General features: G+C 62.5%; 1 protein-coding gene across 1 annotated transcript in view; it reads right to left on the reverse strand.

Annotated features, from left to right (window-relative positions):
- Positions 1-15929: 15929 nt before the first annotated feature.
- NPHP4 (nephrocystin 4) overlaps positions 15930-27519 on the reverse strand; it is an 80693-nt gene continuing 69103 nt past the window's right edge. The window contains exons 21-30 of the mRNA XM_090268496.1: positions 23675-23892; positions 23417-23588; positions 22631-22714; positions 19852-20008; positions 19293-19378; positions 18879-18964; positions 17896-18067; positions 17151-17330; positions 16769-16912; positions 15930-16153 (exon numbers count right to left, since the gene is read on the reverse strand). Of these exons, the coding sequence (XP_090124622.1) occupies positions 16013-16153; positions 16769-16912; positions 17151-17330; positions 17896-18067; positions 18879-18964; positions 19293-19378; positions 19852-20008; positions 22631-22714; positions 23417-23588; positions 23675-23892 (1440 nt within the window). The 3' untranslated portion in view covers positions 15930-16012. The remainder of the gene's footprint in view (positions 16154-16768; positions 16913-17150; positions 17331-17895; positions 18068-18878; positions 18965-19292; positions 19379-19851; positions 20009-22630; positions 22715-23416; positions 23589-23674; positions 23893-27519) is intronic.

Raw genomic sequence — 27519 nt, forward strand, 5'->3', positions numbered from 1 at the left:
CTGGCGCGTGGGCGGCACGCAGCGGAGACCGGCGGCCCGATGAGCGAGCGGGCTGTGGATCAGCTGCCTGCGCACTGCCCTCGGCACAGAGACAGAAGGGCCGGGAAGAAAAGGACAGAAGCTGCCCCCATGAGACCCGCTCTCCCCATTGTCATGCCGCTCTGTGAGGTAGGACACTCAGATCCCCACCCCCACCCCTTCAAGGGCTTGCCCAAGGCACCACGTAAGTGGCAGAACAAGAACTCTGACCCCAGATCGCAGGGTCCCCCATTTAAGCCACTTAAGAAACACCAAGGGACGGCGCGCGTGCTCAGGAAACTCCAACACCGTACCAACGTCCCTGCAGTTATTAAAGGGCCCCCTCGTTCTGAATCATGAGGATTAACCTGAGAAGCAGGCACAGTTTTCAGGGGAGCGAAATCAGAAGCCAGGACCCCAAATCAGTTGAAACAGTCTGTAGAAACACTTGAATAATTCACACATCTGTTTCCCTCATTTTTCACAGCCACCTGAGCCAAAAGACGCATTGTTAAAAATTTATCACAAGCTCAAAGAAGAAAAACCTGAATCAGAAAATAGGAGAGCCTTCCATTTTGGCTCAAAGTGTGGATTTTGTGCTGGGAGGGAGAGCCCTAGACTCCAAAGGGAACCTGGGTTTGGGGGACACCGGGGACGTCCCCCTGCAGGACAGGACCAGGCCAGGAGTCGGCTGGGGACTCACCACCAAGAAGGGCCATGTCCCCTCCTGATGTTCTGAGGACAGACTTTGGAGGACGCATGTTTATGTCATGTGCTTCCCAGCTGGGGTCTCTTCCACCCTAATTTAAGTCAAGGTCATTGTCATGACCCCTCCTAAGGTACCGTCCACTTAAAGGTGGCCTCTCTGAGCTTCCGTGTATTTCCCTGGCCCCCCGGGGGGCGGCAGAGAGGATCTAACAGGACAGGTGGAGGGATTCCCCACCAGTGACCCCTCAGCTGACTTCCTGTAGCTTCCAGGCCCTCAGTTCCCTTTCTGTGACGGTGCCTCTGTGATTCCTCCGTGCTCCTCACACACACGTGCGCACACACACCTCACCCACAGACTCTCTCACTCCTGTACACCGTATGTCCCCATGCCCATACCCACACTGCTACATACATTCTCACTCACACTCACACACGCTCTCACACACTTACACACAAACACATATACTCACATACATATGCACATACACTCGCACAGTCACATGCGCAGTTCTCTCACATCCATACACATACTCTCACACACGCTTATGCACTCTTACACACACCCACTCACACACACATGCACTCACACACATGCACTCGCACACACATGCACTCGCACACATGCACTCACCCAAACATGCACTTGCACACACATGCACTCTCGCACACATGCAACTCTCACACGCAACTCTCACAGTGCACTCGCACACACATGCACTCGCACACACACAATCATGCACCCACACATACTCTCTTACACACACCCTCACACACAGCCTCACAGGCACTCACACACACTCACTGACAGGCACTCTCACACCCACCCACCCGCACACGCACACGCACCCCCACATCCATAGCCACGCCCACAGTGCTGAGCTGCGATGCCCATGCAGACAGAACGCGAAGCACCAGCCAGGTCAGGGCTCACCCCTGCCACGTGCCCGCCAGAGGCTTCTGCATGTAAGGTGAGGCCTCCTCCCTAACGCACCACATTGGCAAGGGACTCCCTCCCTCTGCAGGGCAGCCTGGCCCGCGGGGACAGGGGCGGGGACAGCCACAGCGTGTCCCGCCTGGTGAGGGAAGGAAGAGCCCATCTTCCTCCCAGCCGGTCAGTCCATCAACACTCATCACGGGGGGCCGGGGCCAGGGCGGCCGCCCCTGCTAATGGCCTCCAGCAGGACCAGTGACGATCAGGCCGGCTCGCCGGGGGCTCTGAGACCGCCGCCGGCCACCTGAGGCCGTTACCTCCTTCCAAAGAGCAGGACCGCCTTCCGGGCTGCAACCACCACTGGAAGCCACCGGGTGGGACTCTCAGGAACGGAAGGCGCCGTCCAGGCCCTGGCGACGCCGGACAAGCTCTGCCTGCGTCCGTCCTCTCCCGGCCTTGCGGGGGCGCGCGGCCCGTGCCCATGGGAAGGGGCCTCGGGGCTGGCGGGGGCCGCGCGGAATCAGAGCGCCATTCGCCTCCGCCGGGTCGAAGGTGATGAGGACGCCTTCGCGGACTTGGGTTTGGGGAGTTAAAGTGTCTCAGCTGAGACGAGCTGAACAGAGAAGCGGCTCGTGCGCGGTGATGAGCCGCACCGCCCCCGGCCGCCAGCCAGGACTCGCAGCCCCGGCACCTCGCTAGGCAGACTCCTCGCCGGCAAATGAGCCCGTTCGGCTGGAAATGCCCTCAGAAGCCGTTCTGAGATGGAGGCGGGATGGTGTATCGATCAGATCAGCTTAGGACCTGAGCCGCTTCTTCACTGACTCCAAAGGGGCAATGAGATGAGGAGGAAGCCGGCGCAGGGAGGCGTTAGCAACGGGCTGCAGTCCCCGCTGGGGAAGATTAAATGTCAGACCGGCTGAGCGAGGGCTCCCATTTCAGAGCACTGCCCACCGCGGGCTGCCCGCGCCCCGTCGGCCGGGATAACATGTAACACTTTGGGTCACCCACGCGGACGCCTCGTCAGGAAAGGCTTGAGCCCGAGCCCTCTGGGACCCTCTGATTAAATACGGCCTCTCTCCTCGTGACGCCGCTGGGCACCCACAGGCCCACCTGTGCTGCTCACTAGTTTCACCTCCAAAGTGCCCCCACGGTGTGTCCAGATTAAAAGGACAAATGCCTCCAGCGTGATGATGAGAAGACAGGCCTTCAACAGGACAGACGTGTGTCCAAGCTCCAGCCCCAGCTCCCACCGCCTGTGTGGACCGTGCCAGGGCCTCATGTCCTTGTCTGTAACGGGGGCTGTGACTGCCCGTCCCCCCACCCCACCCCCCGGCAAGATGTCCTGGAAATAAACGAAATGACATGAGAGTCTGACCTGGCAAGTGCTAAGCATTACTCCCCTGACTGCGGCCGGCACAGCCCACGGCGGCTCGGTCTCCACTCACAAGGGCCGTGGGACAGGACAGGCCTCTGGGTCACAGGCCCCTGGCCCAGTGGGCAGAGCGGGCGTCAGCCCCGGCTGCTACAGCCATGGCCACCATCTTGGGTTCACCTCCTACCGGCTCCTGTCCCTCCGCGTCACGGTCCAGAGTAGCCCAGGTGGCTCCTGTTTGCCTCTTCCACATGGTGACTTGGAACTCCAGGCTCCTTCCATCCTGTGACAATGGCATTTGATACCTGGCCTCTGGCATTGCCAAGAAGGAGGAAGACAAGCATGGTGGCCATGGGCCAGTGTTATTCTTTTTCCTTGTGATAAAGGGAGTCTTCCTCTGGCTTCAGGAAGCAGTGTGGCTTTTCATCCCACCCAAGGGACAAGGTCTGAGGCTCAGGTGTGGGGGTTTGGGGAGAAGAGAGATCTGTCTACACCGGAAGCCCAGCTGCTGGAGACGCACCGGGGCGGCCGCAGTGGAGAAAGCGGCTCGCTGCCCTTCGCCTCCTTCCTGCGTCACCGTCGGGGCCGAAGCAGAAGGCAGAGGCGGCCCCTGGGCCAGCGCTTGTCCCAAGAGCCCCGCTGCCCAACTTCTCACAGGGGCGGCCGGCCCTTTGGTAGGTGCTTCCATGCCTGTCGCAGTGAAACGTGTCCAAATTCCCAAAGCGTGCGCAGGTGGCCTTGGGCCGCCACGGACAGGTGCAAGTTGGCCGGGAAATTGACAGGGAGGATAGAGGGGGACACGGTGTCGTCCTCTGCCAAGGCCGCAGCAGGCTGACCGGAACCAGCAGCTCAGACATCCTCGCTTCCCTGCCCCGTCGAAGGAGGGCTTCATCAGAACAGGGGGTCCTAACTCTGCCAGGGGCGACCGACGCAGGACACCCCCACACACACAGAAGCCCCAAGGCACGGGCCCCTCTCGAAGGCAGCAAACCCCCCCGGTCATCTTAGGGGGCTTTTCTTCTCCCTCCTTAGGATAGGTAGGAATGTCGTACCTGCACATTAATACTAAAACTGTACCCCAAACCTGGGAGAAGGAAGTATGGTGGCCACTGACTTTGCCGTTCATGCCTGCGCGTTTCCTAAGTCAGCTCCAGCCTCCGATTCGGCTTCCTGAACAACGCACACCAGCCAGAGCCTGGACGCTCCACAGCCCCGGGAGGTCGGGGGCGTTCACCTGGGGACCCTGGCGAGGAGTCATGATTGCATAGCCCAGCAGGGACGATGGCCCGAAGGCTAGACTCTGACTACCCTCCCAGGCCGTCAACTGGGTTCGAGTCTAGCTTAACAGGCTTACCCCAGCGTGCCTGTCCCCGCTGACCTGACGTACAAAGCCCTGCTCCTGACCGGCTCTGCAAATCAGCTCCTTTTCACCTCCTGCGGTTCATTAACGCGTCTGTTAGTGAACATGACCTCACCATCTATTTGTGACGGCCTCTTGTTTTAAGCACCCTACTGATGTAGACCATTACTTGTAGGACAGATATGATAATTACAAAGATCAACATTTATTAAATGCATGCTCCCTACTGGGCCGTGTGCCAGGTGCATGATAACTGTCATTACTGTGACCCTCATCAATGCCCAGTGACGTGCGTGTGACACCGTTATGCCCATTTTATCGATGAAAACAGAGGACGCAGACTAGATTCAAAAGCAGGTAGGATGGGCCCCTTGCAAAAATAAAAGATAAAAATAAAAAAAGTCGCAGATACACAACATCACACAAGCAAGGAAATCCTCCGCCCCGAGTTCTTTGCACAGAAGTATGGGGGGAGGGGGGGGTTCAGAGAAACGCCAGGAGGTCAGGAGCAGGCAGGGGCTAAGATGCCGAGGCCCCGCGGGCCTGCGGCGCCCCGGCTCTGACAGCGCGGGAGGTTTGGGCTGTGTGGCACACAGACCCTGCCGCCCTTGGGAAATGTGTGCCCAGGACTTCCTGGGTGTGTGGGTGTGGGGCACTGGCTCTATCTGTTCACCATCTCTGAACGGCCTTCCTGGACGATGGAAGCTGGAAAACTAAAAACTACATTTCCCAGAAGCCCTTGCAGCTGAGCTCAGGGGGCAACATAGGTCCCGCCAATCCAGTGCGCTCCTATGGGGACTCTGCTCAGAACTGTGGGCTCCCCTGGCTCTAAGGGCAGTTTCTTGGCCTTCGCGTGGCCGCAGCTCCCTGGCCAATCCTACTGCATAGGGTCACTTGAAACGTCTCTCCTGGGACCTCAGTCTGAGTGTCTTTCTTCAGGCCACTAGTGATTCCTTAAATCACGTAACAATCCGCTGTAATGAATCCCAGTACATTTCCACTCGCCGGAACAGATCTCTTCTCTTCCCCGAAACCTGAGCCTCACAGAAATCGGTACCCAGAGTGAAATCTGGGGTTGGTTGTCTGGCCCAGCCACGGCCAAAGGGAGCAACCCTGGCACCCGAGGAAGCAGCCCGTGGGGTGTGGGTCCCTGGCAGGCACAGTGAAATGGTTGCCCTAGAATCCCAGAGCGGTGACCTTGACCTCCCTTCCTGAGGCCGGAGGGCGCGGCGACCCCAAAGGGCAGCACAGCCAGACTGCATCCGGCATGGCTGAACTCAGAGGGCTCTCTGACGGCGGCCAGTTGATCCTGGCGCACCTGGGGCGGAAATAGGGGGGCCGCCCGGGATGGTCCTGCTTGATCTGCAGAACCAACAAATAAACGCCCCTAGGCCTGGGGGACAGAGGCCTGGCCTGAGGCAGCGCCACCGTCGCAGCCCCCCGTCCAGCCCCCAGGTCAGCTCGTGGAACCTGGGTGCTCTGAATGGAGAGCAGGCAGGTGCCTGGGGTCAGCGATGCGCCCCCCGCCCCGTACCTGCCAGCCACTGCTCTGTAGCAAACCCCCGCAGAGCCTGCCGGCTGAAAGCGGCTGTGCGGCCCGTGAGTCTCTGGGTCGGCTGGGAATCTGCTTAACTCAGCCAGGCTCAGCTCATCCCGGCCGGGGCCTCCCAGGGCGGCGGAGTCTTCGCTGGACGGGCCTGTCTCTGCTCCACGTGGCTTGCCCCCCTGTCCCCCACCCCTCAGCGGGCCGCTGTGGGCTTGCTCTTATGGAGGAGGCCGGGCTCTGCGCACAGAAGCAGGTAAGGCCGCCACGGGCCTCGGCTTGGGACTGGCACGTGGCCTTTATACTGGGCTGGCGACAAAGTTCATTATGTTTTTTTTTTCTGTACCACGGCTCTAGTAGCACTTAGTTGTCTTTAACTTCGTTCGAAACAATTTTGTTGGGACTGTACTGTGACGGCTGTCCTGTCGGCGTGCGTTTTTTAAAAACTTACCAAACTGGTGAGGTTTTGTGCCGCCATTTGAATATTAAAGGTGGAAGAAGACACGCACCACTGTCAGCGCCATATGCTTTATTATTTCAAGAAAGGCAAAAACGCAAGTGACATGCTAAAGCAGATGTGTGCCGCATCTGCTGTGACTGATCAGGCGTGTCAGACGTGGTTCGCGACGTTCCTTGGTCCTACTGACATTTTGGCCAAATAACTCTTTGCTGAGGGGGCTGTCTTAGGCATTGGAAGATGCTCAGCAGCACCCCTGGCCTCTCCCCACTGGAGGCCAATAGCGGGAGACAGTGACATACTCAAGAATATCCAAATCAATGAAGCTATCGGGGGAAATGAAAAGTGTCTTCTGTTTTATGGAAAATACAGAACAGACTTTTAGGCCAACCCAGGACCACACTGTTATCACAGCGAGTCCCCAGTCTACCAGGTCCAAGGAGACACTGCACCCCTCCCACCCCACCACCCCACCCCTCGGCGGGAAGAGCTGAGACGCGCCGTAGCAGAGGGGGCGGCGTTCAGGAGTAAGAGCAGTTGACATAGGAAACGGCCTCCTGCAGCATTACACCCGCCTGCTGTCACTGCCCCCACCCCCGGCCTCCCCCAGAGGGCCCGAGGCCACTGGCCACTGCTCTGCGCATAGGGGAAGAAACACCCAGACTCTGGGGGTTGTGGGACACTGGCTCTGAGCTAAGGCTACTCCCTGAGACCCCAGCCCCGGACACCCTGTCAGCGTGGGGACCTAAGAGTCGGGTCCTGCAGAAACTTGAGCGGAGCCACCGCACGGTGGGCCCGGGGGTTACCTCTGCCCTTCCTGAACACTCGCTTGGAAGACACACGCTGAGGCTGGCCCAGTCCCGCGGCGCACGGGCAGCCCACAAGGCCATCACAGGTGGGGAAAACATGTCCCCACCGGCGTCACGCACGCCGCCTGGGCTCTACGGGGCCGGCTGACTTCTCTCTGCACAGAGGAACTCAGCACCACGGGCACTCAGAGGCCCAGGACGGGCAGCTGGACCAGCCTCTCGCTGACCTGGGTTTGAGCCTGGGCTCGGGAGACATGGACCTGTTCCTGTCTCCTAGGCCGGGTGGGTGTCCTCCAAGGACGGGGCCCAGGACATGGCCCAATCCCAGCCAGCAAGGCCTCCCGCAGGGGCTGGGACCCAGCCCAGCTCCTCTCTCCACCTGCAAAGGGCCACCAGCAACCAGGGCAGCACCCCCGCCCCAGACACGTTCCCCCGACTCCGGGTCCGCACGCTGCGGAAACCTAAGCCGCATCCTGCCCAGGCACCCAGCAGGCCCGTGGGCGGCCCCTGACCGGAGCCAGCCTCCAAGTCGACAAGTCCAAATGCCCAGCAGGACGCGTCCTTGCCGGGGCCCACGCCTCACCCTCCTGGGCATGTGCCACTTCCTGGCCGCTAGGCTCGGGCCGTCTCAATCGCGTGTGCAAGCCAGCGCCTGGAAATAGTTCCTAATCACAGCTCATCTCCACGTGACTCCGGAGCTGTCAGTCTGACTGCCTCGTGTCCTTGTAGAAACCCAGGCTCTGCAGCCCCCAAACGTGGCGCGGACCCCCCTCGGACACCCCTGGCTCACGGCAGCCAAGGGAAGAACAGGGGCCATCCGTATCCTTAAGAAATATTAGTATTCTGGGGGAATTATTCAGTGACTCTCCTTTAATAACCCCGCACAGGGCTCTTGATAGACTCAAGTCTTTACAGTATTCATTTCAGAAATATTAGCTGTCACTTTCCATCCAAGTGAAGCGACGGAGAGGCACCCAGCATGGGCCCGAAGGGCGGTGGGGGGAGGGGGCACCCGTCAGCTCAGCGTTCCGTAGAGAGCACAGGCTCAAGTGTCCCTGAGCCGGGGACGGCTGTGGGTGCAGGGAAGACGAGCAGGGAGTGGCTGCTGCCACCACTCACGGCAGGACCGAGGAGTCCCTGCCTGCCCAGCGAGGCCCCTTCTGAGCCGCTGCACCTGCAGCCGCCTCATCGCCCACCCCCAGGCAGGCCGGGCACCCAGGGGACCCGGGGCTCGCCTCCGTCCGCACACTGACCTCAGGCACTGTCACTGAGCGGGGCCTGCTGTGTTCTAGGGATGCAGATGGGACCGTGTGTCTGGGACGATGGATGTGACCCCGCACAGGGGAGGCCCCTGAAACACAGCTGTGGAATGAATGAATGAATGAATGAGCCACTGACAGCCCCCGGCAGGGCCGCAGACACCCATGTGCTGGCCTGCAGGGCCACGTGCCTGGGGTCCCGTCCTCATCCTAACCCCACCGTCCCTCTCGGCTGGAGGCCCCAGCCTGAGCCCCCGCTGTCACAGCTGCTGACGCGGCCCTTCGGGGGCTCAAGGGCGGATTCTCGGGGAGGCCGCCGCTCCCTGGGGCTCAGGACTGGCTCCTCTCTGCAGGCTGGCTCAGGCCTCCCCTGGGTCCCGACCTCAGGTCTCCTCCAGGCCAGGCTGCTCCTAGAAATGAGTTGTTTCCAGCCATGTGTTTCCAAATAGTCATCGATGTTTGTCCCCGCTCTCCCACATCCTGTCACAGCGAATGTTGTGGGTGACAGATCGGAACTCACCCTGCACTAACCGCCTCTCCAGTCGTCTGCAGCAGGACCCTGGCTGGGGCTCCAGTGCTTGGGGGAGTGGGGGTGACAACAGGCCTCCCCAGTGCCAGGAGCGAGTGAGGCCAGGGTTTGGAGGGGATTGGTTCCACCTGGCGCTTTGACAGCGGAGCAGCCCACAGGACAGGCGAGAAGGCTTTCACGTGTGTGGGGTGAGGGGGTAGCAGCCTACATCTGGTCCCTGGCCCGAGAAGAGCAGCGTCCCAGCAGCCCCAGGGCGCCCAGGCCACGCTGCTGGGGAGGGGCTGGGGAGCCCTGGCTGTGGGCACACCCGGGGGGCAGGGGACAGTCAGGGCTGAGTCTTCCCTGTTTACTCTGCTCCCCACGCTGGAGCACAGCTGGAGGCTGGGCCAGGGCTGGCTGTCGGCCCTGCCTTGCTCTGGAGGTGGCCGTTGGAAGAAAGGGGACTTCTAGCCAAGCCACATTCAGGTGGAATTCAGACGCCAGCTTCACAAAGCTGGTTGGAGGCTGCCCGCCTGCCAGCAGAGCCCAGCCAGCCCTGAGCCCGAGGCCAGGAAGACCTTGACCCTCCCCCTTCGAATGAGGCTGCCTGAGAAGGAAGGAGGCGCTGCCTGCCCGTTCAGGGGACTGGGAGGTGGGGCTTCCAGGCCGGGGGCCGTATGACTGGACAGGTGGGCACCTGCTGTCAGAGGTGCCCCAGGAGCTGGGCAGCAGGGAGCGGCCGACTCCAAGGACCACCGAGCTCTGTCTCTGGCTCGATGGCCTAGCGTACTGCGCAGACCCCCGACTTCCCTCCAAGGCAGCCCGGTGCCACCCAGCTCAGGGTGGCCGCCCCTGCTGGCCCCTCAGCAGTTCGGAGGAACTGTTTTTCAAGTAAGGTGCTCTCTCCCTCCAGTCCTTAGTAGGCATGGCACCCATTAGCACAGTGACCCCAAGGGAACACGGCCAGGCAGATGCCATTGGGGGCAGGGGGCAGTGATGACAAGGAGCAGTCCTGTGGCCACCACATGGGACCCATGCGGCCCCAAGCTCCTCAATGCTCACACGCCCCTCTGCAGCGGGAGCTACCAGGACCCGCCTCACAGAGGACATGGAGGCGCCCAGAGAGGCCACGGAGCAGGACACAGCTGAGCTAGGACCCGGGCCCGGGTCTGGTGGCCTGGCCACCCGCCTGCCAGGACCCAGGGGGAGGGACAGGGTGGACAATGTGTGAGCCCTCCGCCCTGAACTGGGCTCCTCTCCATCCCACCCACTGCCAGGTGGGCCCAGGGCAGCCACGGGGCCCGGGCCGTTTCCCTTGGTCACGCTGGCTGCCGTGGACCCTGGATTAGAGGCCCGTGTGGAAGCAAGGAGCGCAGCCCGGAGGAGGCGGCGGTGGGCAGCGGCCCAGGAGGGGAGAGGTGCAGGGCCTTTGCGCGGCCTTGGAGACGGCACCCGTCTCCCCAGCGCTCCCGAGCCCCGAGCCCCAGGCCTCGCTCCCTGCGTCTGAACTTCTGCAAGGAGGCTCTGCAGATGCTTCTGCTCCCTCAAGCATCATCAGAGCCCGTGTCCCAGTGGCTTTGCCTCCTGTGGAGACGCACATCACTGTGGTGTGCGGTGACTTCAAGACTGAATTCTTGCAATGAAACTTCTCTGTACAACCTTGAGTCACAGATCCACTCAGGACCACTGACGCCTGAGACGAGGGACACGCAGGGGCCCCGCTGCTGAAGGAAGCCACCTCTACGGCCAGTGGCCCCCCCGGGGCCCCCCCACATGTCCCTGGGTCCTTCCTCAGATGTACACCCGGCCTTCCCTCGCAGAGACTGGAAACCCTGACTCACTGGTTACAGGAATATTTTAGACACGGAGCTCTGTGGGCCCCAGGACGCCTGCACCCAGAGCTGCTGTAACAAGATGCTTGGTGGCTTGAAACAACAGAAACGGACTCTCCCTCCCGCAGTTCTGGGGGCCAGAAGTAGAGCCGCAGGTGAGGGCAGGTGGGTTCCTTCTGGAGGCCACCTGCACTCCCAGTGGCCACCAGCAGTCCCTGGCATTCCTCCACTTACGGCTGCATCCCTCCGATCGGAACCCGCCCCCCCCCCCGCCATCCTCACACCAACACCCTCTCTGTGTGGGCCTCCCCAGACACAGCAAGAGGACCCCTTCCCTCTGCACAGCCTCCCCAGGCCAGCTCAGACCTGCCTCTGCTTTGATGCCAGGAGAGCCCGAGGGGCCACGGGGAGGCCGCTGGCAGAGGTGACCGTAGGCACGGCCCCGCCTGCCCTCCCCAGCAGGAAGGGCTTCCACACCCACTGTCTGTCCCGCCGGCCTCAAGGGCGGCAGCCCCACAGCGCTCTGGCCACAGCAGACACTGACGCACCCGGACGTCTGCCCACGGCAGGCCGGCGGCTGTGGCCCGCCCTCCTCCTCGCCCCTCTTTGTAAGGGTCTCAGTGCACCTCTCCGAAAACTGGAGACGCTCCATTCAGGTTGCTAAGCGGCACGCACCTCGACCCTGCACGCTGGGAGGAGAAAGGGTCGTTGAAGAGACATGATGGTTGTTTTTCCCAACCTCTTAGAACCTGAGGTGGCGATTTTCAAAGGCATCTTAATTTATTTCTAAATAGAGACAAACATAGCATTAAATCATTATCAGACTCAGGAAGCAACGCAGCTAATCTGGCTCTCATTTGACTCCATTTAGTTAAAAGTAGCGTTCGGCGGGCGGGGCGGAGGGAGAGTAGGGGAGCAGCAGCCAGAGCACTCAGAGAATGCTCCTGATGGAAATGATAAGCTTCCCTGCAGAAGACGGTGTCTGAGCGCAGGAGGGCCCGGCTTTCTCATGTAAATGGCCGGGCCGCAGGCTCCCGGGGAGCGGGGAGCGCAGGTGCCAGCTGCATGTGGGGTTGGCCGCAGGACTCAGGAGTGAAGCTGAAGTGCTGGTCCCAGTGCAGAGCACTGGCTGAGCACACGTCGGGCTGCTCGTAAGGGAAGAAGGGAGCAGACCCATCTTGTAACCCAGAGAACACGGAGAACGTGGCCTGGGCTGTGGCCCAGCAGAAATTCATCACCAAAATATGCTCTGTTCTTTGTGAGAAAAGGAAAAGAAGAGAGGGAGGAAACCTCTCCGCACGGCAACGAGTTTTAAAAAGCACAAGCCCTGACTCCCACTCCTTGGAGGGACCTCCAGTCCTCACCTGAGCCCAGGACAGGGCTGCGTCCCAGAGAGGCCAGAAGGCCAGACCCCGCGGGGGAGGGGACGTGGGAAAGCAGTGGGGACAGGGGTGGAGGAGAAGAGCGTGTGTGTACAAGACCACTCTTCTGACCTAACGAAGCACAGACAACCCCCACCAGCAGGGCCAGCGCGCCCTTCCCTGGGCGGTACATTCCTGCTGGCAGTGCCCAGCCTCCATTGGGTGTAGGCCAGGTCCCTGGGGAGTGGCGGGTCAGTAATTCAGGCCCAGGTCCTGATACGGGGCAGCCTACCTGTCCACCCCAGCCCTTCAGCCCCTCTTCACCCCAGGAAACAAGCCCGAAGCCCACAAGGCCCCATGACCTGGCTCAGAGGGCACCTTCTCTCTAAACAGCCTCGTCTCCCCCCCCAGACTGTATCGCCACCTGACTGGCTATGATATGCCCACTTGTTACTGTCTGGGCCCCATTAGGTCAGGTCCTAGGGCAGGGACCGTGTCTGTGTCATGGCAGCAGGATGTCCGATGTCCCTGCTTCTTGTGTGGTGCCCAGCACAGAGGAGCATCCAAAAGTCCAGGTCAGATGAATAAATGAGTGAATGAATGAGGGAATGAGGGAATGGGTGAATAACTGAATCAATGAATGAGAATGAGTGAGTAGAGTGAATAAATGAGTGTGTGAGTGAATGAATGAAAGTGAATGAGTAAATGATGAGTGAATGAGTAAATAATTGAATGAATGAAGGAGTGGATGAGTAGAGTAAATGAGTGAATGAATAAGTGAATAAATGAATGAGAAGATGAGTGAATGGAAGAGTGAGTGAATGAATGAATGAATGATGAATAAATGAGTGTGAGTGAATGAGTGAGAGTGAATGAGTGAAAGTGAATGAATGAGTGAAAGTGAATGAATGAGTGAAAGTGAATGAGTGAATGATGAGTGAATGAGTGAATAAATGAATGAGTGAATTGAATGAATGAGTGAATGAATGAATGAATGATGAATAAATGAGTGTGTGACCTCAGTCTCTCTGGCTGCTCCAACCTCTCTTGCCAAAGGCCAGGCCACTGCCTCCTTCCAATGCGCTGCCCATGACCAGCCTGCACAGGCCCGTGGGCACCCACCCCTAACCCCTCCAACGGGATGGGGTGCTGCCCTTCCCTCCTCCACTGTGAGGAACAGCACCCACCCGGGGGCTGTGCAGAGGGGTGTCCCCCACCCGCTATACCCAATTTGCAGGAGGACTCTCAGGATAACGTAGCCAGGCGTCTACAGCCCCCCAGGGGCAAAAGATGCCTCCACGTTGGTCTTTGTCTGTGACCAGACAGGGGGAGGCACCATGGCCCCACACGCTGAGCATGGACAGCTGCACTCACCGTGGCTCTGCCTCTGGAAGCCTCTGGAAGTGGGAGGGGGTGGGGGGGAGGGTCCCACGCTTCCCTTCCCCACTTCCTGTTCCACCCACCCTGCTCGGCCAGGACAGCAGGCACAAAGGAACCCCAACCTCCCCCCTTCACACAGCACCGGGGCTGCGCGAGCGACTCTCAAAGGCAGCGGGTCCAGGAGGCTATTTCCGTGTGGGGCGGGACAAGCCCCAGGTGTGACGACTCGGCGCGAAGTTGGGGCGCGCTCTCGGCTCTGCCCGCCCCACAAGGAAGCCGGCACAGAGAGCGGGGGGCCTGGTGCCGGGGGAAGGGCGCCTCAGGGGACAGACGTGGCCAGTGCTGGGAACGGTGGGGAGCAGGGGGTTAGGGAGGAGCAGCCCCTGTGAGGAGCCCCAGGTGTGGGGTGTGAGTGGAACAGAAGGACCATTTCCTTTCCGCGGTCTTGAGAAGCCGCCCTCCCCCCCGACCCCACTGTGTGTCTGCCTGGACCTTCTCTGCTCCCGCGCACCGCGTCCCGTGTGGCCCTGGCCTGAGCAGCTCCGAGGGGGCAGTCCTGGAATCACAGGGCCCCCGGGCCTCCCGCTGGCCTGCCGACCCCAGGAACAGGGTGCCCAGACGCCTCCCGTGTCTGTCACCTGGTCCTCCCACAGCCCGAGTCCTCCCTCACACGTCCTGGCACCAAGGGAGAGTGCCCCCAACCACCTTCCCAGCGAGAGAACAGGACGTGAGAGGGAAAGCCCTCACGGTCACGTCCGCAGACGTCACTGTGAAGTCCATGGGGCGGCACCTGGCAGCAGGAGGCTGATGAGCCCTCCCGCCGCACGAGGTATGGCAGGGGCTGGCGAGACCAAGAAAGCACAGACAGACAGACGGACAACTGCCCAGATGGCGACGTGAGTGACAAGACCCTGCAAACCACAGCCAGAGCGGAGCCAGGCAGGTACCACCGCTGGCCAAGGCCTGACGTCTCACCGCGGGTGAGGGCGGTCCCCAGGGTGGCCATGCTTCTGCTGGGACCAATATGGGTGCAGACAGGCTGAGCTCTCCGTGCAGCCAGCGTGCAAAACTCAGAGGCCACCCTCCAAGACAAGACAGCGCAAGGCGTCCAGACCCCACGGAGACATGGGTGCCCGTCGGGGCATTAGCGCATCGTAAGGGGCCACCACGCCCGGGGTGATGCTCCTCCACAGCAGCCAGCTGCCACGTTGCTCTGCCAGGGCAGACCTGGACAGAGCCACAGGGGCCCCTCCCGGGGGGTGGCCCTAACCCCGCTGAGGGGGCTAGGGTCAATGGCCTTGGGGGCAGCTGGGGCCCCCTTCTCCCCTACGTGCACATAACCGCCGGGCTGCCTGGATGGTCACTGCTTCGAAGCGAATCCGAGCCCTGGGCCTGGCTCCGGACGGCGGAGGCCTCCTTGGCTCACAGAGCCAAGACCTGTCCCGCGGGTCCCCCTTCCACGGCTGATCTGGTTGCCCTCACGTCCACAGCTGAATGCCCTCGGCTGTGGCCTCCACCTCCGGGCCGGCTGCCAGGGCTCAGGCTCCCTCGCTCCCCTACCCTTTTTTCCTACCGACCGAAATCAAGTTCTCGGTTATAAGGCCTCGTGGTGCCTGGTCGTGATTGACCCATCACCGAGTCCTGCCAATTCCATCTCCCGGACTGCTTCCGGTCAACCTGTGTCCACATTTCCACCAGCAAGACTGCAGCCAAGACTGCGGGGTGCCCCCCTCCCCGCTCCCACCCTGCTCGGCAACACTAGCCCCGAGCTGCCTGCACACGTGACCACCGGAAAGGGCGACATGTCCCAGGCCCCTAGGAGCCAGCCTTGGCCGCAGGCCCAGGTTCCGGCCACAATGTCCCCATCCTAACTCCTGGAACCTGTGCCTTTGTGACTCAGTGGGAAGGGGGACCCCAGGACAGGGTTAGGGATCCAGAGATGGAGCAGTCACCCTGGGTTTCCCGGGTGGGGCCCGAATCAGGGGATGTGGCCACAAAGCAGAGCGGACAAGAGTCACGTCCCTACCGCTCCTCCCCCCGGCCACCTGACTGTCCCTCAGCCACCTGTCCTCTGGGAAACCAGGGTCATGGCGCAGACAGAACAGCTCTGGCAATGCTGCCAACAGCAGAAAACCTGTAGAAGTTTACTCTTTCATAGGAAACTTTTAGAAAAAGGTATGAAATAGTTCCAGTATAAAACACTGTATAGCAAATGTTGGTACAAAACCCAGTAAGAAAACGATCTCATCATTTAAGATGATTCATAGAAACCATTCTGTGGAAAGCAAGGCGAAGCGTCCTAGATGGAGGCCCCTGTGCGCCACAAAGACGGCCTCATGCGGCCGAGGGCCGAGGGGCAGCAGCGCGGCTGGGCAGGCCCGCAGACGGCCGGCCGGCACAGCGAGCCCAGCCCTGGGCCAGGCCACGGCCCTGCAGCGGCAAGGCGGCCCCGCCCGCCCCTGCCGGCCGCCCCGCTACTGGTAGACGACCTTCACGCAGAAGGTCTCCTCGTTCTTGTCTTCGTGGTCATTGATGTGGATCAGAATCTCCTCCTCCCCGGCTCTCCGACTGGGCACGAAGCGCAGGCCGATGATGTAGGTCTCTCCGCCCCCGACCTGGTAACAAGCATGGCTGTCAGCACCCGGCCCAGCCGGTCTGTCTTCTGCCACCTCCGCATGCCACACGTCTGCTCCAGCACCGCAGGTGGTATGGGCCGGCAGAGGACCTTAACCTGGGCTCCTAACTCAGGCCTGGGGTGGGTGGGAGCCGAGCCAATGGGGCCCATGCCCCCATGATCACCCACACTGCTGCCTTCCCAGGGTCCTGAGAGACACCTCCCAACCACAGACACACCCTGCACTGACGACAGCCGTGACCTACAGGACTTTCCTTAGTGTTCGTGATCGCTAAGAGGAAACTCGGCAGTTGTGAATAAAACAACGGAGAAACCACAGGGAAGGTCGGCAACCAGGTCCCCAGGCCCCCACGATGGTGCCGAGACGCGGGGGCCTCAGTCACCAAGGCACGGGCACTCAACAGAAGGTGTCCCTCCCTGTTCAGGTGCCACAGCACGGGGCCCAGCTCACCCCCAGGGCTGTGTGAACATGGCCGCTGATTTTATTAGGTGGAATCGCTCCTGAATGTGGTGCCGACCACCACCCCCAGGGCTCCATAAAGAAGCCAAGCCTCAGGGTCAAACCCCCCCACCCCGCCTCACACGGGGCCCCCACCTGGAAGCTGTCCTCCTTGAACTGCAGCAGGTCAGGGTGGTCGCTGTGCAGGTGGTAGGCTCGCCGGAAGGGGTAGGGGTTGGTGTAGGTGATCTGCTTCTCGGCGCCCTTGCCCTCCCCGGCGGCCATCGTGATCTCAAAGGCCTGTGGGAGGAGCAGTGTTGGCCGGGCTCCTCCGGCAGGCGTCCCAAGCCCGCCTCGTGCGTGGGGCCCCAGCAGCTGGTGCCTCCATAACTAGGACAGGCGAGCCCCCGAGCTCCCTGCAGAGCACCCCCACAACCCCGGCCAGGAGGACCCGGGCAGGCCTGGCTGGAGGGACCAGGCCACCGTCAGGGGTGCCCCACCCACACCGTGCAGACCCCGCACGTCACTCTTCACAGACCTTGGAAATGAGAGGCAGACGGCAGGAGAGGCACACGAGCCACGAGGCCACCAGCTGGTGGCAGTCCACGTCGACCACATTGAGGTGGACGAAGCGGCTGCCTGCCCTGCGGGGCCTCACGCCCAAGTGCAGGTCCCGGACTCCATGGGGTGGCAGCGTGAAGACACCCTGGGGGTCTGTCTACAGGAACAACAGAAAGAGGCAGGTGGGGACGAGGGGTTTCCTGGCCCCTGCACTCAGGGGACCGAGAGCCCACTGCTCAGGGGATACCGTGCTCCGGGAGCCCGCGTGGCCAGCGTGGGGTCAGAAGGGGCCGAGTGAAAATGCCAGCTCTAAAGCTAGACCCAACCCCTTCGTCAGGGCAGTGCCACCGCGAGTCACAGTCTGTGTCACCAGCTGCGTCTGAGAAGCCATCTGTCGGGCAAGTTCCCCCAGATGGTGGAGCTGCCGGGACCTGAGCCAGCTGTGGGCTCGCCATGGCCTCCCGTGCGGGTGTGTGGCTGAGGCAGACCTGGCTCCAGAGTCCCCGCCAGCAGTCACCTCCCAGTGGCTCCCAACCTGAGCCTTTGGGCTCATACGTCCCCATCCCCCAGCAGCACGTCTCAGGAGTCTGAGGGCAGACGCTCCAGAACGGCTGCAGCCCTGAAGGCGCTGGGAGCCCGTCCTCCCTGCCTCAGCGGTGCCCCAGGAGGGTGAGGACGGGCAGAGGCCAGAGAACACCTAAGGGGTCCGCAGGAAGCCGTACCGTCAGCTCCTGGGGGTGCGAGGTGAAGGCTTGCACTTTCCGGACTGTCTGTGTCCCCCGCAGGACCAGCGACAGGCGGGTCCGCTGGCCTGTGACGCAGGAGACGTCCACACGCTGCAGGGAGTGCAGGTGCACCTGCCATATCTGGGTGGGCGTGGCTAGCCAGCGGTCCCTGCGAGGGACAGAGGCCGGGAGGCAGCTGAGAGGGCTGCTGGGGGGTGGGGCAGGGGGGCGGCCGCTGTCACCCCCTCCTGTGCAGGAGGCTCCTGGCAGGCTGCAGCTCAGGACCCCTTGGATGGCACAGGGACACCGAGGACAAGTGACAGTGTGGGCTTCGCAGACAGGCCCCCGGGGCAGCTGAAAGCCCACTAGGCCTGAGGCAGGGCCCCCGCAGCGCTGCGCCGAGGAGACTGCAGGCTGAGAGCGCACGCAGGCCGGCACGGGGCCCCCAGATCCGCCACCTGGGCTGCAGGACGCAGACCCTTCCCTGTGACATGGGCTCAGCCACGCGTCCCCTCAGGGTCCCCAAGGACCCCACGCTGCGCATCCTCCCCCGCTGCTGGGCGCTGCACGCCGCCTGTCCACTGCCCCGTCCTCGGAAGCGCTGCTGCCACCTCAGCGCACCCCGCGTTTAAAGTCCTCAGAGGGCTGGGGGACCCCAGTTACGAGGGACAGGCCAGGACCGGGGGCGCTGCAGCCATGACGGAGCAGAAGCCCAGCTCCCCGGCCCCCGGGGAGGGGCCGACCCTGCTTCAACGCCCTCAGGCTCCACAAGGAACCGGGTGACAGGGACAGACGCTGTTTCTGGGCACCGAGCGGGGGCAGAGGCTGCCTCAACTCCCTCTCCTCGGCGGGCCCTGGAGCTGTCGTTCCCCCGGAGCTGCGTGCGCCCAGGCCCCGGCCCGCCTGTCCCCCCACTTCCCACATCCAGCGTCCGGCGGCTTCCTCCCCGCTGCGGCTGGTCACCGGGTTCGTGTCCTCACGTGTAAATGCTGACAAAGAAGTCTTTGGTCTCCGGGCTCGGACCACTGGCCACCTTCAGGAACACGTCCCTCGGCTCCCCGGGGCCCTGCCGGACAGTGGGGTTGTCACAGGAGCGCCCTCCTCCACCTGGCCCCACCCCCAGTCCCCACGAAGCCGCAGCAGGCGTGAGCCAGGCCCCAGCACGTTTGTGGTCACCTGTCCTACCCAGAATTCACTGCTTTTTCACTGCGAGGAAACCATTATGAAGTTATTCTGTATGTGGTAGCAATTAATAAACGCCTCACTCACTTCGCCGTGGATAATCCAGGAACTGGGCTGCTAGCAGGAAAAATGACGCCTCTCAAAGGACAGCAAAGAGCCCCTCAGCACCTCGGAAAGAAGCCGCTTCACCGAAATGTGCTACCCAGACTCACCACGTTCTGGGTCTCACAGATGACGTTCGGGTCGCTACAGCGGACGTGGACCGGGGTGTCCTCGCCAGGCATTCCCACGGGAGCACCTAGAGCGGGAAATACCAGAACAAAGGTCTTTTCCTGAGGGGCCTGGGCCGGCACAGGTGCTAGGATGGGGACACACCCCGCTACCCGCCCCGCCCGCCCAGACTTGAGCTCCGTGCTCAGCCGCCTCCTGACGACTCATCCAAAGGCAACGGCTGAACGGCAAGAGGCCGGCGTGAGGCCCCACTGCGCTCACAGGCACAGACAGAAGGCAGTGACTGGCAGTGGAGGAGGGACAGTCCCCGGGCGTGCCCCAGGGCTGTGCCCCTTAGGAGGGTGCCCTCTGTGCTCTCAGAGGGGGAGAAGACGGCTATTTCAAGCGGCAGAGGCAGGAGAGAGAGTGGACACACACATCAGGCGCTGGGGGAGTGAGAGAGCATCGCAGAGGGATGGGCGATGCCCCCTGCCACCCCTGGGGAAAATGCCGCCACCTGTTGAAGCCACACGGCACCAGCCAGAGGCCGACGGGACCTGCCTGGAAGCGTGTGCCAGGGCGGCAGGCGGATGGCCTTCTTCAGGAAGGTGAGCTCCGGGTGGTAGAAGCGGAAGACCTGGTCCACCCTGTGGGGCTGGAGCTGCACTGTCAGGCAGAGGACGGCCACGGGCTTGCCGCCGCTGGCCCGGAACAGCACCTGCGGGGCGTGGACGGCGCAGCGTCAGGACGCACATAGGCGGGCAGGCCGCTGGGTGCAGCGGGCCCCTTCCCACAGACACGGACAGGGTCCCTGCGGTCCTCTGACCCCCACGAGGTGGACACTGCCCTGATCAGAGATAGGGCACAGAGTCTAAAAACGGTGCAGAGCAGGCCGGCCCTTCAGGGGAATTCGGCAAAACTCTGTGTGTAAGACTGTGTGGAACAGCCAAAGGCCGGGGCCACGCAAACGTCCATCACCGGGGGGCGGCCGGTGCGCAGGGGACATCCACCCCACGGCAGAGGCTCTGACAGCAGAGCGAGCACGGAGCTCCGTGCACGCGCTGCCGAGGGTCTGGGGACCACATGCGAGCTCTGCACACACACACGCGCGCGCACACACACACATGCATGCACACGTGTGCACATCTGTACATTCACACCGAGAAGGGGGATGGGAAAGGAAGCAGTTCTTTCTACATATGTCTCATTTTATATAATAGTTTGATTTTTAGACTCATGTAAATGTTTTCAACTAATTCATTAATTTTTTAAAATATTTTATTTATTTGGAGAGAGAGAGGAAGGGAGGGAGAAAGAGAGGGAGAGAGACGTCCATGTGTGGCTGCCTCTCACACACCCCCAGCTGAGGACGTGGCCCGCAGCCCAGGCACGCGCCCTGCCTGGGAATCAAACCGGTGACTCTGGTTCACAGGACGGCACTGAGTCCACTGAGCCACGCCAGCCAGGGTTGTTGTCAATTAATTTAAAAACTAAACTACATTTAAAGAACCTCTACATGTTAAGAACAGATGAAACACACAGGTGTGGCTATACGTCGAGTTGGGGACAGAACCACCCGGAGAAGAACTGCTGACGCCGATTCGAACGCAGGACAAAGCGCCCGGGGATCCTAGCCTGCCTTATCTGTGGTTGGCACCAGGTGCCGGACGGCGGGGCAGCAGCATCGGGCCACCGGGCTGGACCGGCACGGTCAGCAGGAGGGTTACCCGCAGGGGAGCCGAGTCCGCAGGCGGCCATAGGAAGACGGGGAAGCCGGCTCTCTCACCTGCGGGACGGGGAAGGCCGCCGCAGAGCCCCGCGACGCTGCCCGCCCTCTGCCACCCATGGAGGGCGCCACAGGCAGGGCCACGGCGCCCGTGCACGTCCCCAGGGCGCACAGGCGGGCGCTCTGCCAGCACAGCCGGCGGTGACGAGTGCACCCAGCACCCAGCTCTGGTTTCTAAACTCCCTCCTGCAGCAGAGGAACCTTCGATAAGTGGCTGGTTCCAGAAATGGGGCGGGGACAGCACAAGACAGCGCTGGCGGGTCCAGGCAGGAAGGAGGCGCCCCAAGAGTGACAGGAGCACATCCAAGGACACAGGAGCCAGCTGGCGGCAGCTGCCACTGGTCGGTCAGGGACAACGTGGGCAGTAAAACAAAAAATGACCGACAAGTTACAACCCACTGACTAAACCAGGAATTCATGCCCATAAGCTATAAAAAATCAATGAAAAAGCCAACGGGATGAGGGCAAAGCTGTCTCACTTGGAACGCCGGCGCACGCTGTGGAAGGGAAGATGGAATCTGAAGTCGCCAGCGGCAGGACGCAGACGCCCAGGGCAGCGAGTGATGAGCAGGCCGGCACTTGCGCGGTCTCCGTGCCCCCCGCAGCGTCCGCTCGCTCCTCCCTAATCACTGAGGGCCAAGGCTCAGTCTCAAGGGCGATGGGCACCGCGCCCACAGCACGCCCTGGCTGTTCAGAGACAATACGGACAAACACAGAGGGACGGAGAGGCGGCTGCTAATGTCCGCGACGGGAAATCGGGGTGAAGGTAGGAATTCTCTGCACTGCTCTTGCAACTTTTCTTTAACTGACATTATTTCAAAATAAAAAGTTTAGAAAGAAAGGCACAGGAGCTAACTTGAAGGGACCGCAGTGGCCCGAGAAGGGACAGTCTAAGCACCAGTGAGTGCCTCACGGACAAGAAACCAGCAAATAAAAATGGAGTCCATACTGAGACACCCCAACGCCAGCCACGGCCCAGGGCACGGGTGCCACTCGCTTTGCTATGAACTGATGGGTGAGGGCAGGACCCCGACAGCCGCCTGCCTGCCGGGCGCAAAGGCCGTGCCAGGGCCACCCGAGGGCTGGCGGGCAGGGCGTCTGCAGGGGAGCCACAGCTCAGCAGTGCGAGTCCACCACTCGGCCCTGATGGAAGGACGGGCAACACCCCGCGGTGGTCGCACCATCTACCGTGAAGCACCAGCCGCCACGGCCTCTGCAGGTGCCCAGCAGCCGCGGAGACAGACCACAAGGACAGCGGGAACTGGGGCCCAGGGGCTGCCAACGGTGAGGGGCCAGGAAGATGTTTCCACGCAACACCCACACCGGCGGCCAACCAGGACCCGGCTGACGCTGTCGCTGTCCCCCGAGGACATGGAAGTCCACCCTGAGCACCCTGCCCCCACGCCCAACCCCGTCCCTCTGGAGGCGCAGAGGGCAGGCCCAAGGGGCTCAAGAAGCAGCAGAAGCCACGATACCCCGCTGGGTCCACTCAGAGGACGAGGCGGCACTCAGGCCTCGTGTGCATCGGACCACGGGTCTGCGTCTGCCCCTCACCTTGGCGTGTCTGGTGGGCACCGAGCTGGACCTTCCAGGCGGCCCGGGGTCCGTGTCCTTCTCAGATCCCAGGTCAGCAGAGGCCTGTGGGAAACCAATCAGCACCAGTGGGTCGCGGACGAGTCCTGGGGCGCCGGAACTGCCTCCCATCTGCAGTGCAGCCGCCACCCAGGGTCTCACTGAGTCACAGCGACGTGCCGGGCGGCGACGGTTAGAACCAGGCTCGAGGACCCCGCGCTCCCCGGCTGTGCCTGAGGCCAGAGGCCTGGCGTCCTCACCCCTGTGTTGACAGCCTCCTGTCCCCAGAGTGCATCCCAGAGCCTCTGGGAAACCCGAGCCCTGGGGTTCCTGAGGCCGTTTAAGGGGCGATCGTTCCCCACAGAACTGACCTCAAGGGCCAACTGCCCAAGCACGGGAGCACATGCCCAAACGCTCCCCATCACACGCACACACGCACACACTCCTCACAGCCACACAGGAGGCCTCTGTCCCTGCACGTCCCGTCCAGGAGGAAACGCAGCAGGAGCAACGCTAACTGCAGAGCCTTAGATGCTGGCAGCCTTCCGCCAGAGAGCTCCCTTGAGGTCCAGCAAGGCTCTCGGCCGATTCGGGGAAGAGGCTCAGAGACAGCCCAGCCTTTCACAGGAAGCATCTGGGCCACAGCCCCCGGCGTGGGTGCCAGGACGCGTGAGGACGCGGCGGGAGACGGCCCGAAGGCTCGTCCGTGCGCCGCCGCTCAGGGGCGTCTCAAGTCCGCACGCCGTTTGCCCAGCCCTCGCTCCCCACCTGAGCCGCGGAGAAGGTCTGGTACTTGAAGGGGATGTGGGCGGTCTCCCTGGGGCGCAGGAAGAGCTGGGGAGCGAGGCCACCCCGCAGGTGGAACATGTCCTCCTCCAGCGGCGTGTGCAGGTTGGCCGCATCCTTGAAGTGCCGCCACTCGCGGCTGTCCAGGATGAGGCTGGGGAGGGAGACACGGAGCTGAGCCAGGATGTCCCCCCAGCCCCCGCGTGCGCAGAGAGGCCTGCCGCTCGGAGCGGGTCCCACCTGAGCTCGGGGTTGTCCACCTCAATGGCCACCGTCTGCTGCGTGCTGTGGGGGTTCCTGAGCGCAAACTCGAAGAACTCAGCGGTGCCCATTGAGGTGTAGATGGTGTGCTCCGTGGTGACGGCCAGGCTCAGCGCGCTGGCGATGTTCTGGGCCTTCGTGCGCTCCCGGTAGGCGGCGATGACCTGCAGGTCCCGTGCCTGCTGCGCGCGGATGTCCTGCAAGACACAGGGTGGGACCGGGGCCACCGTCCTTCTCTACCTCTAGAGGCTGCTTTCCAGCCCCGCCCCCCACGCCCTGGATACCAGATCTCTTCTGGAAGCACCTCACACGCAGGTCGGCTGGGACAGTGAACATGACAGGGCACACCCGTCCCTCCATGGGGACGTCTGTGGGCACTCCCGGCTTCTCTCTGCCTGCTGGGGGCACCCCTCTGGGAGGTGGGGTCTGCTCTACAAGCTCCCAATAAACTACAACCAACACCCAACTCCTCCCAACTTCCCCCACACCCAGGAGGCGGGTCCCGGGCACCGTGTGGCAATAAAACCAGAGGTTTTCCTACAAGGGCAAAGAAGGACCTCAAACCCAAGGCAGGTGACCAGCTCACCAACTGTGTCCCCAGGGTGGCAGCAGGAGCCCTGTCTGCAGGCAAGAGTCCCAGGAGGGCATTTGTCCTGCCCTGACTGGCCTCAAGCCGGGTCCAGGCAACTGGCACACTGCCTCGGGGACCCAGCCACGGGTCCTCCCTCTACCCGCCCTCCCTTAGGGGCCCCGTGAGTCAGGGGCCTCGGCCACCCAGACATGTTCTAGGCGGGAGGCAGCCTCGTTTCCTTGTGATTCTTCCACTGAAAAGTGAGGCCCAGCAGAGGCTCCTCTGCAAGGTCCAAGGCTAGAAGGGCCACCCCCACGTGGGGACCAGCCCGGCCCAGTGCTGGGACCCCCAACACTGAGGAGGCCCCGACGTTGGAGGAAAGCCAACTGAACACCTCTGGGCTGTGACTCCAAAGGCGAGGCCAGGCTTGCTTCCTGACGTAAAGAACTTCGGGTGTTGAGTTCCCGACATCCAGGGCCTTGGCCTTTCCTGAGCAAGGGGCTGACGGGGGCCTCTCGCGCCCCCCCAGGACTTGAAAACGGGACGCGGTCGCGCTCACGGGGGCGGCCTCCCTGTGCGGGCCTTCCGTGAGAGCTCCTGAGTGGGGCGGGACCCCTGGAGGGTGATGCTGGCAACAGGGCCGGGCCTGACGAGGACGACACAGAGCGCAGAGCAGCTGTGCAGTCTGGCGCTGGAACCCGGGTGCCCACGGACCAGACGGGGGGAAGTGCTGGGTCGAGACGCGTGGCCCTGGGAACTGTCTGGAGGGCAGCCTGGGCCCCGTCCGGCCTCCTCCCAGACCCCGAAGGAAGATGTCAGCCTGACCCCCACCTCCCTCCACGCCAGCCAGGCCCACCGTGAAGGACGCAGCTGACAGAAAGTTCCTCTGCCGTTTGGGATCGGCCTGCCTGCAGACAGCGTCGGGGCTCACGCTGCTCCCGGCCGGGCAGTGAGGTCCGCGCGGGGCCCGCTGCAGCGGTCGGGCACGACGGACGGCGTGAGCTGGTCGGTCAGTCCAGGCTCCGCACCAGGAGCCCCGGCCTTCAGACCCAAGACCCCCCCCCCCCCGCCCAGCCCCACCGAGAGCCGCCAGTGGCACGGGTGGCGTTCTGGCCCCTCCCTGCTACGCTCCTGCCCGAGCCCCTCCTCTGAGACCCGGGCAGCAAAGGGTGACGATTGACGACACCTATCGGACCCCCGGGGCCCCAGCGCCCGGGCAGCCACCCCACTGCGGGCCCCGGTAAGTGGTCCGAGGACGGGCCGTGACCCAACCGAGCGGCGAGACCAGGGAGCCGCGTGCCGGAGCTTCTGGAACAGAAAGCTCTCTTCCGTGACGCTGGACCAAGGATGACAATGTGAAACACGGCACTAGTGCCACTCATTGGCTCCCGCGAGGGGCGAGGGGCGATCCTGGAGCTGCTGGACGTCACTGGGGGAGGACGCAGAAGCACTTCCTGGGACTGTCCTGTTACTGCGGCAACTGCCTCAGTGGTTCCCAAGGGGGGACGGGCTCGGAGAGCAGGGACGTCCCGCCAAACATGGGACGGGCGGCCAGCGTCGTGGGTGGCCCGGGGTCCAGGCTGAGGACCCCAGGGGCCCTGCGGCTGCACACCCCCGTGACTGCAGCCCCACCAGGCTTGCTCGAGGAGATAACCCGCCGGCCCCTCCCCCCGGCCCAGGGCCCACGGAGAAGGTGCTGAGACTGAGGCATTCCCGGGCTGGGGCTTCCCCATGCAGCAGCTGACGCGGAACAATGACAGTCACCAGGGACAGCCACTGTCCTGAGCACCAGACACGGCTTAGGCCGAGCGACTCTCACGAGAGGCCTGTGGCTGTCCCGGGGCCCAGCAGGGGCCGGCACCCTGTGCTGGGCCACACCTCCATACCCAGGGAGCCCCGCGACGTCCCCTCCCTCAGACCCGTAACCGCTGCCTCCGAGGCGTCTGGGGCAGGAAGACAGCCACGTGCGGGCTGTCCCCGCTCCCCGTGCGTGCCCTCCCGCACCCGAGACCTCGCCGTGCAGAGCATCTGGTGCTCCACCCGGGCCCGTCCCCTCCCCTCCAAAGGACCCGACCACAGCAGTCCCGTCCTCCTCTAACGCGCGTTGGAAAAGCTCCGACGGGAGAGAAACCACCATGGAGACGACAAATCATGTTACTGTCACTTCCAATTTCTCAGGGTCACCGGCCCAGAAAACCATTAGAGTTTGGGAGAAATTTTCCTTGGGTTTGGAAACGCAGAGCCTCCCGCTCCGTGCTGCAGGCACGACGAGGCGTCTGAGCTGCTGACGCCTCTATCACAGCGACACCCACCCGTCACCTCGCGGCACACAGACGAGCAGAGTCCCGCGGCAACTGAACACACCCGTGGTCGCCGCCCTGACAGAGGCAACGGGTGCAACTTTGGTTCATTCACACCAGACGGCTATTGTTGTGCTGGCTGCTGTCATTTTATGGGACAACCCAGGGGGGAAAGGTCAGCGCCCCTACGTAGTCAGGTATTGCATGTTTTAGAAGTGTCTGCAGCCCACCTGTTAAAAACCGCCGCTCTCTCGGAACGTGTGAAACGACAGGAGACGACCAAACTAACAATAACACAACTGAGAGCACCGGCTGCCGCAGGGCTGAGGGCCTGCCACGGGCCAGGCCCAACCACTGGCGAGGGCCTACCGTGTCCCCAGGTGACGCTGACGGGGCTGAGATGCACCCAGGTCAGCCGCAGGGAGCGGGCCGCACAGACCGGGGACAGGAGAGCAGGCCGCCCGGCCGCACCGGCCTCCCCGCAGTGCATCCTCCTGGCCACAGCGCTCACGGCCCCTCTGCCCGCGGCCGCGGCCGTCCTGCAGCTCAGGCTGGGCCCCGCCCGTCCTCCCTCGTGTCCGGAGAAGGACAGGCCTTTGCTGGTTGGTTGATTTATGCCTCTCTCCCTGCACTCCACACCTGCGGGAGGGGGCCCTGCCTGCCCACGGGGGCTGCACACAGTGGGGGCGTGGGTGACCGCTGACTATTGGTGCAATGAGGAAGGGAGACTGTCTGCCAGACACCTGTCCAGGGGGTCCTCCCAGGCCCCGTGGCCCCTCCTCCTGTAAACCCTAAGGCACAGACAGCCACTCACGCCTCCTGTTCCTCAGCTGCAAAGCCTCACAGGCCTCACTTAGACTCTCGGCCCAAAGCGGGAGTTCGTCAGGTCAGAATGATCGCTCCGGCAACCCAGGATATAAAAGCCAGACACGGGTCCCCTCCCCAAACTGGGG

Source organism: Furipterus horrens, unplaced genomic scaffold, assembly GCF_987537825.1.
Source record: "Furipterus horrens unplaced genomic scaffold, mFurHor1.1.pri manual_scaffold_3, whole genome shotgun sequence".
NCBI lineage: Eukaryota > Metazoa > Chordata > Mammalia > Chiroptera > Furipteridae > Furipterus > Furipterus horrens.